This window comes from Periplaneta americana, chromosome 6 (genome assembly GCF_040183065.1).
Source record: "Periplaneta americana isolate PAMFEO1 chromosome 6, P.americana_PAMFEO1_priV1, whole genome shotgun sequence".
Taxonomy (NCBI): domain Eukaryota; kingdom Metazoa; phylum Arthropoda; class Insecta; order Blattodea; family Blattidae; genus Periplaneta; species Periplaneta americana.
The window spans coordinates 144,745,983-144,759,454 of NC_091122.1; the positions used below are offsets into that span (position 1 = coordinate 144,745,983).

Below are 13,472 nucleotides of genomic sequence, written 5' to 3' on the forward strand. Positions count from 1 at the left end.
AATATTAAATCTGTAGACGAAATTTTTCTGGTAATTTTCGATTTTCCAAAAATAATTGGTCCTAACATATATAATTAACCACCCTGAAACCGAAAATCGCTTTTTTGAAATTTTTGTTTGTATGTCTTTCTGTATCTGTGTTACCTTTTCACGCGATAATGGCTGAACGGATTTCGATGAAAATTGGAATATAAATTAAGTTCGTTGTAACTTAGATTTTAGGCTATATGACATTCAAAATACATTATTTAAAAGGGGGATTATAAGGGGGCCTGAATTAAATAAATCGAAATATCTCGCTTATTATTGATTTTTGTGAAAAATATTACATGACAAAAGTTTCTTTAAAAATAATTTGCGATAAGTTTTATTCCTCGAAAAATTTTGATAGGACTGATATTTAATGAGATAAATGAGTTTTAAAATTAAAATAACTGCCATCTAAGACCGTGTAATGAATTAAAAAACAAATGACTTCGTCTATAAGGGACCTTGGACAGCAACAATCGAAAGCTATGAAAGATAGCCTACAGAGAATGTTTCTGTGTTTGTATGAAGTAATATGGGAAGCTAAATTAACCGATTTGTATAATTAATTATTATTTCACCATTGGAAAGTGTAGTTTCTCTAGATGGACATAATGCTATAATGTTATTACAGTATTTAAGTTATTTGAAGGGTTCAGAACCATAGTGGGCCAAGCGCCATTTACTGAATACGTAGAAAAGAAGGGTTAAAATTAAGTTATTACCATAATTCAATGGAAACCTATAACAAGTAAAATAAAATATACACATTAAATCTAAATGATGTCAATCTTCATTAAGCTATGGTTGCATGTAATAAAAATTAAGAAACATATTAAAGGAATTGTCATTGCACCAAATGAGTGTCTCTGAACCAAAATGATCGCATTTTAATTATTTGGATGCAATTTAAATTAAGTAACATATTAAACGATTTATCCTTCTATCAAACACGAATGTTCCCTGGATCAAATGTCCTATTTTAATTATGTAATTACTTTATATTTATTTCTAACGGGTGCATCGGAGCTCACGGGTACGGCTAGTAACTACAATAAAATTGCTTAACAATTTTGGACCTTCTTCATGACCAAGGAATTTGGGGAATCGCAACAAACTTAGAATTATAACATTTATATAAAATTGTTAACCGTGTCACTGGCGCTAAAATCAGGAGAATTGAGTGGCTGGGCCACATAATCAGGATAGATAGTACTCTAGTACACAAATGCTACTAGATGCAAAATCAGGTGGTAAAAGGAGAGTTGGAAGACATAAGTAACGATGGTTGGAAGATGTCCAAAATGATCTTGGTAAAGCAGGAATAAACAGATAGAGACAGAAGGCACTGGAAAAGAATTTATTATTCAGCTCTACAAAAGGATGTCAAGGCCAAACTTAAAGGGCCGTAGTTACCACAGATGATGATGATGGTGATGATGATGATGATTATTATTATTATTATTATTATTATTATTATTATTATTATTATTATTATTATTATTATTATTATTATTAACTGTGTCACGTAAATTACGTCATAGAGCGTTTTCTTATTTGTTACTTTTTGAGCACGAGAATTTTTTTTCTCACTAAAATGCCATTAAATTTATCATTTGAAAAAAGTGACGAGTATTTCTATTATTAAGAAACGTCCTTTTTTGTTAATTAAAATTACGCTATTCCCGCTGAACACAGAAAGTATGAAATATTTATAACAAATATTTATTTGTTTTTATTTTTATCACCTTTATTTCAATGAAAGTACTACATTTACATTTTCATGTATTTTGAATATTACAAAATTGCTGATATTGACTGCAAATAAAATCACCTCAAATATTTAAAAACACAAACTGTGAAGTGACAGAGAGGTAAACAAAAATGTTTAGTTTTCGTGTTATAAATGTTGGGAAAATGGTATTCCCATCATCTCGAATTTTCAACATAGTATTTCTGTATATTGGAAAAGCAAATAATCTTCCGGCGGGAAAACGATTGTGTAATACAGTAGTGGCAAAAAAATACCGGACCGAGCCTTGTAGCTGATTTCAGAGTCACAGATTCAAATTTTGCTAGTCACAAAACACATCCATCTTGTATAATTAATTTCTTCTTTCTTCTTTCTTTTGTGGGCTCTTCCACTCTTCAGCGGTTGCCCTGAATTCCCTTCCGCCATCCTTCTCGATCCCGCCAATCCTCCTCCTGCATATGTCGGTCCTTCATCATTTGCATGACACCGGCTTTCCATGTTTTTCTTGGTCTCGCACGCTTCCTCCTTCCCCGAGGTGACCATTCCAGAATAATCTTTGGCCATCTTCCTTCTTTCATCCTTTTTACGTGGCCATACCATTGAAGAGTTCGTTTTTTGATTCTTTCAATTACCGACTCTTCCATCTCCATCATTTGCCTCACATCCTCATTTCTTCTCCTTTCCAATCTGGATACTCTAGCAGCTCTTCTTATTCCCTCCATCTCCGTCGCTTGTATCTTACACTTCTGACGTTCAACAAGTGCCCATCCCTCTGCCCCGTATGTTAGTATAGATTCAACTATAGTTTGTAGAATTCTTTTCTTCATTTGTTTGGAAATGGATCTACTCCACAGTACCCCATTCAGCATCTTTATTGCCCTTCTTGCCTGTTGCACTCTGTGATCTACATCTGCTTCACAGCTCCCAGACTCGTGGATAATAGACCCCAAATACTTAAAATGTCTCACAGATTTAATTGTTCCTTGCGGTAGGATAATATCTCTTCCACTATTGCCCACAACGAGGTATTCAGTTTTATTCATATTAATGCAAAGACCTCCTATATCAAAGGCTTCCATCAACCTCCTCAACATGAACTTAGCATCTTCACGACACTGAGCAATTAATACCTGGTCGTCTGCAAATAGGAGAGAATGTATTGTTTCATGTCCAATTGGAACTCCCATACCTTTACACGATCGATTCCATCTCTCTAAGACTTGCTGAATATATATTTTGAAGAGGGATGGGGACATGCCACATCCTTGCCTCAGACCCTTTGTTGTTGGAAATGGAGTTGACAGCCTTTTCCCTACCTTCACTACAGCTCGACTCTTCTTGTATAATTTTTTAATTACTGTTATCAGAGATGTCCCGATGCCAATATTTTCCATTGCTCCCCACAGATTGTTAATTGGTACAGAGTCGTACGCTTTCTCAAGATCGATAAAAACTAAACGAATTTCTTGGGCTTTAGCATATGATTTTTCAGTGATCTGTCTTATATCAAATATATGATCCATACAAGATCTACCTGCAGTAAAACCAGCCTGATCCTCAGATATTCTTCCCTCAATTGCTATTTCTAATCTATCCTTTAAAATTGCACTAAAAATTCTACTTATAGAGGACATGACACTAATACCTCTATAATTATTAGGATCCTTCCTATCTCCTTTCTTATAAATAGCAGATATGTATGATAAAGCCCAATCTTCAGGTATTTCATCCCCTTCCAAGATTTGATTGAACATCTTGCAAATAAGTCTTTGTAATAAAGGGGGGCCATACTTCCATAATTCCATCATAATTCCTCCAGGCCCACTTGCCTTTCCATTCCTTTCCTTCAATAGTGCATGCTGAACTTCCTCCTCCAAAATCGGCTCCATATGCGAGGGTAGTCTGTCATTACCAAAATTTTCACTTATTCCTCTTCTTTTTTCAGTCAAGAGACCCTTAAAATGTGTTTCCCATTTCTCCATGCTCACAAGTTGTGTCACTGGTGATGGATTATGGACAGTCCTCATTTTTTTTAAGGCTTTCCACGCCTCTGCCGATCTTCTATATCCTAGCGTGTGGTCTATTTCCCCACAGTATTTTTCCCACTGCTCTTCCTTAGATAGTTTAACCATCTTCTTTACTTTCTTCTTACACCTCTTATACTCTTCAAAATCTTCTTCATTCTTTGTGCTCAGCCATTTTCGATAGAGTGCTTTCTTTTCTTCAATTACGCCTAATATATCTTTAGTTAACCATTCTGTTTTTCCTCTGTTCTCCTTTTCTATTCCTAAAGCCTCCTCAGCTGCATTCATAATAGAGTGTTTCAAATACTCGTACAGTTCTGCGGCACTCCAGTCTTCATTCGCCTCCGCCAGTTTATTCGTAAGCCTTTGCTGGTATAAATATTTCACACTACTTTCTTGCAGCAAGTGTACCATGTATCTTGGACTATCTAACATAGAAATTCCATTACTCTCTTCTCTCTCCTTTAGTTTTAAATTGGCCTTTATGGGAAAAGCAACTTTTGCGGTAACAATATGGTGATCGGATCCACACTCTACTCCCCTCTTCACCATAACGTCTTGTATCTTAATTGTACGTTTTATCTTAGTTATCACATAATCTATAATAGATTTTTTATTCCTAGATGGTCTCACCCACGTAAACTTGTGAATATCCTTGTGTTTAAAATAATTAATTTCAAATTTCAAATTTATTTACAATTTAACATTTTAGATGATACATATGAATAGATACCCGAAATGAGCATATGCTCGTGCTCGAGTACAGTCCAGTAGTCCACATAAATTTGACAGAGATCAATGATAATGTTGATGATAGAAATAATAGTAGTAATAATAATAATGATAATAATAATAGTAATAATAATAATAATAATAATAATAGAATAACCGTGACGGAGATGATACAAAGATAGTAATACAAAAAATTAATTAATTAATTAATTGTAACAATGAAATTTATTGCATTTGTTCGATTCTTACCGTCTTCTGTTTCCTTCAGTGCCTCAAACTTACAGACGAAAAAACTTTGAGAGTTTTACTTTCATCTGGCATCAATATTACATTTATACCTCTATTCGGCAAAGATAACTAAGTATTTTTACATTAAATAGCAGTACATACCTCTGGCTTCACTATCCATATTGAAATTACCACAGTTTGACACAATACACAGCACAGGATTCTTTTTTATCAGCTGCAAGAGTCGGTCCGGCTTTTTTTTTTTTGCCACTACTGTACCTACTGTCGGTGACTCAGGAGAAGACGAGAGCGGACTGAGGAGGAAGGGATGTGAAGAGATAACGTAATACAACACGTGCAATATTTGTACTGCAGTACAGTAAGCGGAAACATTAGGTTTTCTTTCTGTTCAACTTAGCTTTAATTTCCATATGCATTGTTACTCATGTTTCCTGCACGAGTAATAACCTGGCTACTGGGACGCTTATCTGAGCGATGTTTATAATAATCAACAGCGATAGTCAATAACATACTTGGGCATCGTGCCTCACTTGAGAATTTGTGCCTCACTGACCTTCACAGAGCTTATCGCTCTGAGTGACATCATCTTCACAGTCCCCGTTCCTCCCTCACATAGCTCCTAGGCGTGGGCAGGTTCTATATCAGTTTCATAAGCAATATCAGTGGTGGCATAATGGCATTATCAAAGTAGTGTGTACGCGTTAGAAAACGATTATTTCATGAGAAATGGGAGGAAGAGTTTTTTTGCTGTTTAGAAGGGGAGAACATACGATGTATCTTATGCTCGAAAATTCTATTAGGCATTAATAAATTTAATATACAACGACATTACTCTTTATGTCATAAAGAACATTCTGAATTAGAAGGTAAGACAAATTAAATGTTATTTTTTCGTACTATTCCGAAGAAAATTTACGATCTTAACATTTGCATAGTATACTAAATACGACATTATACCTTAAACACGCTACATTAAAAAGTACGAGGAATTAAATGTTGTTTGTACGTATTATTTCCAAAAGAAATTTATATAAAAAAGTATCAAATGTGCGTAGAAAACGAAATATGATTTTCTAAAATTATTTTAGGTCGAGAACGTGCAAATCTATTAAGTAATCTTGATAAACGCCAGAATATTCAAGAAAATAAACATAGACAACGTGATGGAATATTATTGGCTAGTTACGCAATTTCTTGCCTGTGATTTATATCAATTCAGCGACGGAGAAACAGTAAAGAGGTTTATGATTAATTTGCAAAATTGAACAAAAGTTTTCGAGAGTCTCACGTTAACCAAGCGCTTTCGTAATAATTCGCCACTGACCGCCTTAGCGATTACGATAAGGTGACGCAGGTCACAGCAGTTTATATTTTCCATCCTACTCTGCAGTCTCCTCTCCTAGTAAACAAACTATTTCAAATCGAGTGTCTCACGTAACCGAAAATTGTGTCCATGTATGGTCAAGAAGGTCAAATTCTTTCCGCTCGTCTTCTCCTGAGTAACGGACAGTACGTCTTCAGGTCTCTGAATAGAAACCAATACGAGACTATTCGGAGAATATCCTTTGGATGAGTTTATGCCATCCTATCTGCTTACATTTAATAAGATTTTACATAACTTAGTAGTTTGTCAGATCACCGATACTGCGCTGCGCTGTAACCAGCGCGTGGAAGCGCTCCAACAGATAACTAAAACTGTCGCTTTCCGGACGGGAGATAAATTGTTCATCCAGTATTTCGTAATAAGGACAATAAAACGCATATAAGTATCGTTTAAAGTTGATGCAGATAGAAGTGGGTAGATTACAAGATAAATATCTACATTTGCACTCTTCTGGGAAAGTCGTTCTGCCTTCCCAGAGGATACTGAGCTCTCTTCTTGTCTGCATGGGTCCGGTACAGATAAACGTACAGGCGCAACGTGAGGAAGTAGAAGATCTCGATGATGCTGAGGACGCTGCAGCCCAGGAACAGACCGCCTGTCCCCCCCACAGACACTGAAGACACACGAATATGGCTACAGTTTAAAATTGAGTCAGGGAAATCAAAAACTTCCTAATTCCAATGAACCAAATTTTACAGGAGAGAGAAAAAACTTATCATCTGCCTTACTAACTTTAAATATGATATATCTACCTATTAATATTGCGTAAAATTACATTCTTTATCAATTAAATACTTCAAAACCTAAATTTTTGCATTATATTACGCTACAATCTAAAATAAACTCTGCTGGAGTTAGGGGTTTTCTGACTTCCACAGTGTATGAATTAAGAAAAGTGATGAAATATGTGTCATATGAAGAAAAAAGATAAGCGTATCATAATTCCCTTATGAAACATTGGAATACTGGGTGTTCATTTCAAAGTGTGTCATGACGTCACTGTTATGAGTCAGCGATTTGAAGCGAGTTTCAGCTTTTATGTCAGAGAAGTTGCCTATTAATCAAGGCGTTCAATCTGAACTTGAGAACGTGTTCGATATAACTTGAATGTCGTAGCAACAGATGGCGGACTGTAAAGTCTGTGTGCTACCATAACCTCTTCCGAACTGTGTTTTGCGCGGGCAAGTCGTACGCAGGGTATTTGTTATCATCGATTGCGTACGGCAAAATTCCACAACACAAATCAAATGCTCGGTGTCCATGTTGACCGTCGAAGTTAATGTCAACAAATACGTAAGTAATCGTCTTAACCCTCTCCCCATATCCCGACAGTAAGAAAAAAAACTCATTTCAGTACGTGTTTTCAAACAGTTCACATTCTTGCCACTATTGTCGTTACCGTACGTATCGGTAAGTAATCTTCAGAATGAACGCCGTACTTGCTAGGCAACTTCTCTCGCATTTAGGTAATACGCCTCTGCGGAAGTGTAGGAAGATTGAATTCTCTAGGCTCATCGGATAGCCACATGACGACATACAGCGAGCCATGACACATTTTGAACTGAACACCCAGTATACGAGAAAATGGAAGTTTATTATTAAGATTAACATTGCTACAATTTTTTTAAATGTCAAATATATGAGACAGAAGATCACAAATTACCTTAAAGCACATCAAAATACACAAATAAAACCACAAACAATATTAAAATGTTAACACAGTCTGATTCATGTTACAAATTCTGTTTTTTCTCTCGCTCTCATATTCCTCCTGTGCTTCTGTCCGAAAACAAAGTTTGATAATACATCCTACTTTCCTCGGAAATAAACCATTAAATTTTGCAAGTCCTTTTGCTTTCTTCTTTCAATGGCAATGCTGAATTGTAGACTACTTTAGTTGACTGGGGAATGATGCATCTGTATTGGGTTTCTGGAAATTAAATCGACTCCATATTGTGTCTTTCATGGTCTTACTTACATGGACTTTATAGATGTTTGTGAGATTCTGAATACCATATCACCACAGTCTACTATATACAGTCGCGAAGCTCAATATGTAGTAAAAATGCAAACATGGATAGTTGCCCACCACTAGGATCGCTACTATCGCCTCATCATCGCAGATCTCTCTCTCCTAGCAGCCGACAAAATATGTTACACTTTCGTTGTGTTCTTTTGGAAAAATTAACACCTTCCTTCCATTATTGAAATGTTAAATGCATAAAGTTAATTTATTATTTTAATGAAGTATATTAAATTCCACCATAAACTCGAAGATATCTGCAAGAAATAGGTTAATATTATTTTTGTTTGTGCAAAACGAACTGAAATTTACTATAATCGCTTCACTCATTCAAGATTATAGCGATAATTAACTATGAAACCAATAAATATTAATTTGCATTTCCCTTTACAACAATAATAATGGAAATATGAATTAATGGATTAACTTACGTGTACCGGTACTTGTAGTGTAGGCTTACGTAGTTGAGGTTAAGCAATAATAATCAGACCAGAATTGGAAATAAAACGTGATTAATAAATTTTATTGTAACAGACTTTTTCTACGTCTCTAGTAACGTAATAAATAAAAATAACAACAAAACTAACAGCTATAATTAAAAACATATCCTTTGAAGAAAAAAGTAGGCCTAAGCAATAATAATCCCACCAGAATTGAAAATAAAACGTGATCAATAAATTTCATTAACACAAACTTAATTTTTCTACGTCTGTAGTAAAATATTATTATTCCAATTATTGTATTTTAGCCATTAACATTTTCATTACAACCAATAACGAACATTTCACAAGCATCAATGTGAAATGCGCAACGAGCTAGCACTCGATGGAAATACGATTCAGTCCAAAGTCGACCGTGGACAGTCTATTGTTTCTAGTTGCTAACGGCTTGGAGCGCTTTATCATGAGATTTGCAAAAAATCACCTCAAGCTTCGCGACTGTATATAGTAGACTGTGATATCACTTTACTCAGTTGATTGAGGGACAGTGTTGCCACCTACCGGGAAATTAAGCTTGGAAAGCAAAAATTCTCTTAATTCATGGAGTAAGTGGAGTTCTGACTTCCACGAGTTTTGAAACAGCCCCAAGAATGCACATGAATGTCGAAATTAGTGTATTCTTACCTTCTACGAATATGGGACAAACTAAAAAGCACAATCCAGCCCATAACTCAATTTTGTAAAAAAAATTGGAGTTATTAGTTTTTTTATCTCCCTGTGTGTGATATACACATAAAGTAGAAAGATGCATTTCCTATCTCGTGGAATTTTAAGTTCAGTTGTTAGGCTTGGTCATGCACAACGGATCTAACAAAGTTGAAGGTCCTCAATAACACCACAGTCTACTATATACAGTCGCGAAGCTTGAGGTGATTTTTTGCAAATCTCATGATAAAGCGCTCCAAGCGGTTAGCAACTAGAAACAATAGACTGTCCACGGTCGACTTTGGACTGAATCGTATTTCCATCGAGTGCTAGCTCGTTGCGCATTTCACATTGATGCTTGTGAAATGTTCGTTATTGGTTGTAATGAAAATGTTAATGGCTAAAATACAATAATTGGAATAATAATATTTTACTACAGACGTAGAAAAATTAAGTTTGTTGTAATGAAATTTATTGATCACGTTTTATTTTCAATTCTGGTGGGATTATTATTGCTTAGGCCTACCTTTTTTTCAAAGGATATGTTTTTAATTATAGCTGTTAGTTTTGTTGTTATTTTTATTTATTACGTTACTAGAGACGTAGAAAAAGTCTGTTACAATAAAATTTATTAATCACGTTTTATTTCCAATTCTGGTCTGATTATTATTGCTTAACCTCAACTACGTAAGCCTACACTACAAGTACCGGTACACGTAAGTTAATCCATTAATTCATATTTCCATTATTATTGTTGTAAAGGGAAATGCAAATTAATATTTATTGGTTTCATAGTTAATTATCGCTATAATCTTGAATGAGTGAAGCGATTATAGTAAATTTCAGTTCGTTTTGCACAAACAAAAATAATATTAACCTATTTCTTGCAGATATCTTCGAGTTTATGGTGGAATTTAATATACTTCATTAAAATAATAAATTAACTTTATGCATTTAACATTTCAATAATGGAAGGAAGGTGTTAATTTTTCCAAAAGAACACAACGAAAGTGTAACATATTTTGTCGGCTGCTAGGAGAGAGAGATCTGCGATGAGGCGATAGTAGCGATCCTAGTGGTGGGCAACTATCCATGTTTGCATTTTTACTACATATTGAGCTTCGCGACTGTATATAGTAGACTGTGATAACACCCTGAAGTTACCTGTAAGTAATTTCGAGATATTAAGTCCAAATGTAGGTGTAAAAACTCCAAAGCTTTTCTTATAAATTTCATATACAATGTGCTTAAAATTATGCTAAAACATTCCATCTGTCATCCTGTTATCTATCCGCGATAGGCCTGTCATCTGTCCGACGGTATAGGGTACTCGACAAAACTATGTTCGTTGGACACTACTGCAAACTTTATTAAATGTGTAGAGAACAGGTTTTATGCAATTAATGTATTCTATTTCCATATTAAAAAAGTATTGCTATTGGTTGAGTGGAAGAGAAGGCTTTATGGGTCTTAACTCTGCCAGTATAAATAAATCTATTACTACTACTACCTATATGTGATTATTTGCAGGAAATGGGACCTAAAGTCGTATTTTTCATTTTTTTGTTTGTTTGCGGTTTCAAAAAAAGCATGGAATACTGAGCATTTAAAAACGTTCAAGGTTCTATGTGCTATAGGTTTTAATTTATTACTTATTGAATGTTGATATTACATTATGCACTTTTCGAGAAAAATTCAATTAAATTTTTCACTTGTTTTCTTGGCAAATATAAGAAAGATTTAGGTATTTAAGAAGCACTGTGTAAAACTACGTCGTAGTTTAGTATGTAAAAAAGCCTATAGGTAGCGCAAGATTTCAAAACATAGAATGCAGTTTTTACACCGCAAATTCGTTATTTTGTTCTCCTGTAAAATTTCATTTCACGACTTTAGGTCCTTTTTCGCGCAACGGGTCACATATGTAGCTAAGAGAAAAATAAATATGTCCGCGAATAACACTAAAATATCCTTATTTCGAAGTTTTAAGTTACATAATTTTACATATTTTGAAGTTGTATTACATATAATTATGTTGATGTAATATATTAAATATTTTACATGTTTTGAAGTGTATTGCCTAGGGATGTTGCGATACTATCGATATAAGTAGGTATCGATACTTTATTTGCGATACTGACTATAATTGGATTCGATATTTTACTGGTATCGAGGGAAAAAAGCAATATCGAAACAAAAGTATTGAAAGCGGCAAGACGAATCTGATTTGTAGTTAACCTTAGTATTTTATTGTGTTGTGTTGGTTGTCCTGTGACTAAACAGTTGAAATGCCTCCTCCTACAGGTAAATTGTGGACTTATTTCCCCAAGAAGGATGTGTGGACCGAAATCATTGCACAAAAATTTTTTGGGTTTATGTTGAGTAATATATTATATATATAATAATATGAAATTATTTTAAAATGGAACCAAATCTACACATCAGGAATCAAAATAACCAGTGCTCTAACATTAAATACCTTACTCTATGCCGATGATCAAGTCATAATTTCCAATTCAGAGGATAATTTACAAAGAGGATTGTATACATTAAATAAAATATTAAAAGATTTTGGGATGGAAATTTCAGCACAAAAATCAAAAGTAATGGCATTTTTAGGACAAGACCCAGTCAGAAGTAAGATAATACACAATAACCAATGCCTCGAACAAGTGCAAAATTTCAATTATCTGGGTTGTGAAATATCTTATCAAAATGAAAAAGATGTGAACAAGAAAATTACCAAATTTACACAAATTCTGGGAATAATAAACAATGCATTAAAAGCTAAATTAGTACAAAAATCTACAAGAATAAAAATATATAATACACTAGCATTACCCACCCTTTTATACGGAAGCGAGATTTGGTCATTAAAGAAAAAAGACGTGAACAGAATCAAAGCAACGGAAATGAAATTTTTGAGGAGGACAGCAGGATATACTCTTTTAGACCGAAAAAGGAATGAAGAAATTTTAGAACAATTAGAAGTTGAGTCAGTAGAAGAAAAAATCAGCAGATACAATTTCAATTGGCTAGATCATGTAAGAAGAATGGAAAATTCAAGAATCACAAAAATTATGATGCAATATAAACCTAGAGGACATCGTCGACCAGGAAGACCTTTAAGAAGACTGTTAGATGGGGCCGAAACAGGTCTACAGAGGCCTAATTCGTGAAGGATGATGATGATGATGTTGAGTAATATGGAACTAAGTATATCGCTTAAAATACAGTATTACATCCCTAGATGTAACTGTGCACTTTTTGGAAGGCACATTCATGAATATCCAAGTAATGTAATGCTGGAAATATCCAATTAAAGGAGTGCCGAAATATTACATTATGCAACGAGCCTATAATGATAGTAATTAAGTCGCGAGTATGTTTGTTTATGAAACGAGCGCAAGCGAGTTTCATAATTTTCATACGAGCGTCTTAATTACCATTATAGGCAAGTTTCATACGACTTTTTATGCTCGACCATATTTCTAACTTGAAATTATTCAGAAGTATTAATTTTATTCGCATCTGACAGAAGATCGGAAGTGACCTTGTTCATAGTTCGTATATTGTGAGATGAGCGCAGACGCGAAAGTATTGATTTTTTCCGAGGAACAATAATGTCATTGACCTTGATGTAATGTAACATGAACTAATTTTGATATAACCTGGAAATTGATTTAGAATTGAAAAACGAGATGACAAATTGAATTTATTTGAATATTATTTACAATTAACGCTAATTATTATAGTAACAGAACATAACTTTCTGCGACAGTATTGGATTTCCAGTCTCCGTGACGTCTTTCGATTGCATATCCGAGAATAATCGAAAACCTGAACTTTAATGACATGCATTAAAGTTCTGCTACCAGGTGTATAATTAGTACATTTCGGCATGGTCGAGCATAAAAAAATTACAAACATCGCCACCGATAATGGGTCCAATAGTGACATTGCTCTTTAATGAATTTTAGCGACAGCAATCCATACTTTAAGGTCGATATTATTCTTTCGGTATTATGGGAGTATCGATATTGAATATGGGGTTCAGTATCGATACCAAGTATCGCTTAAAATGCAACGTCTCTAATATTGCCTATTTTGAAAAAAAAAAAAAAAACACAAATACTGC

General features: G+C 34.4%; 1 protein-coding gene across 1 annotated transcript in view; it reads right to left on the reverse strand.

Annotated features, from left to right (window-relative positions):
* Positions 1-4,704: 4,704 nt before the first annotated feature.
* Positions 4,705-13,472, reverse strand: part of LOC138702289 (pickpocket protein 28-like) — a 42,121-nt gene continuing 33,353 nt past the window's right edge. Inside the window, exon 11 of the mRNA XM_069829873.1 lies at positions 4,705-6,782. Coding sequence (XP_069685974.1) covers positions 6,604-6,782 — 179 coding nt within the window. The 3' untranslated portion in view covers positions 4,705-6,603. The remainder of the gene's footprint in view (positions 6,783-13,472) is intronic.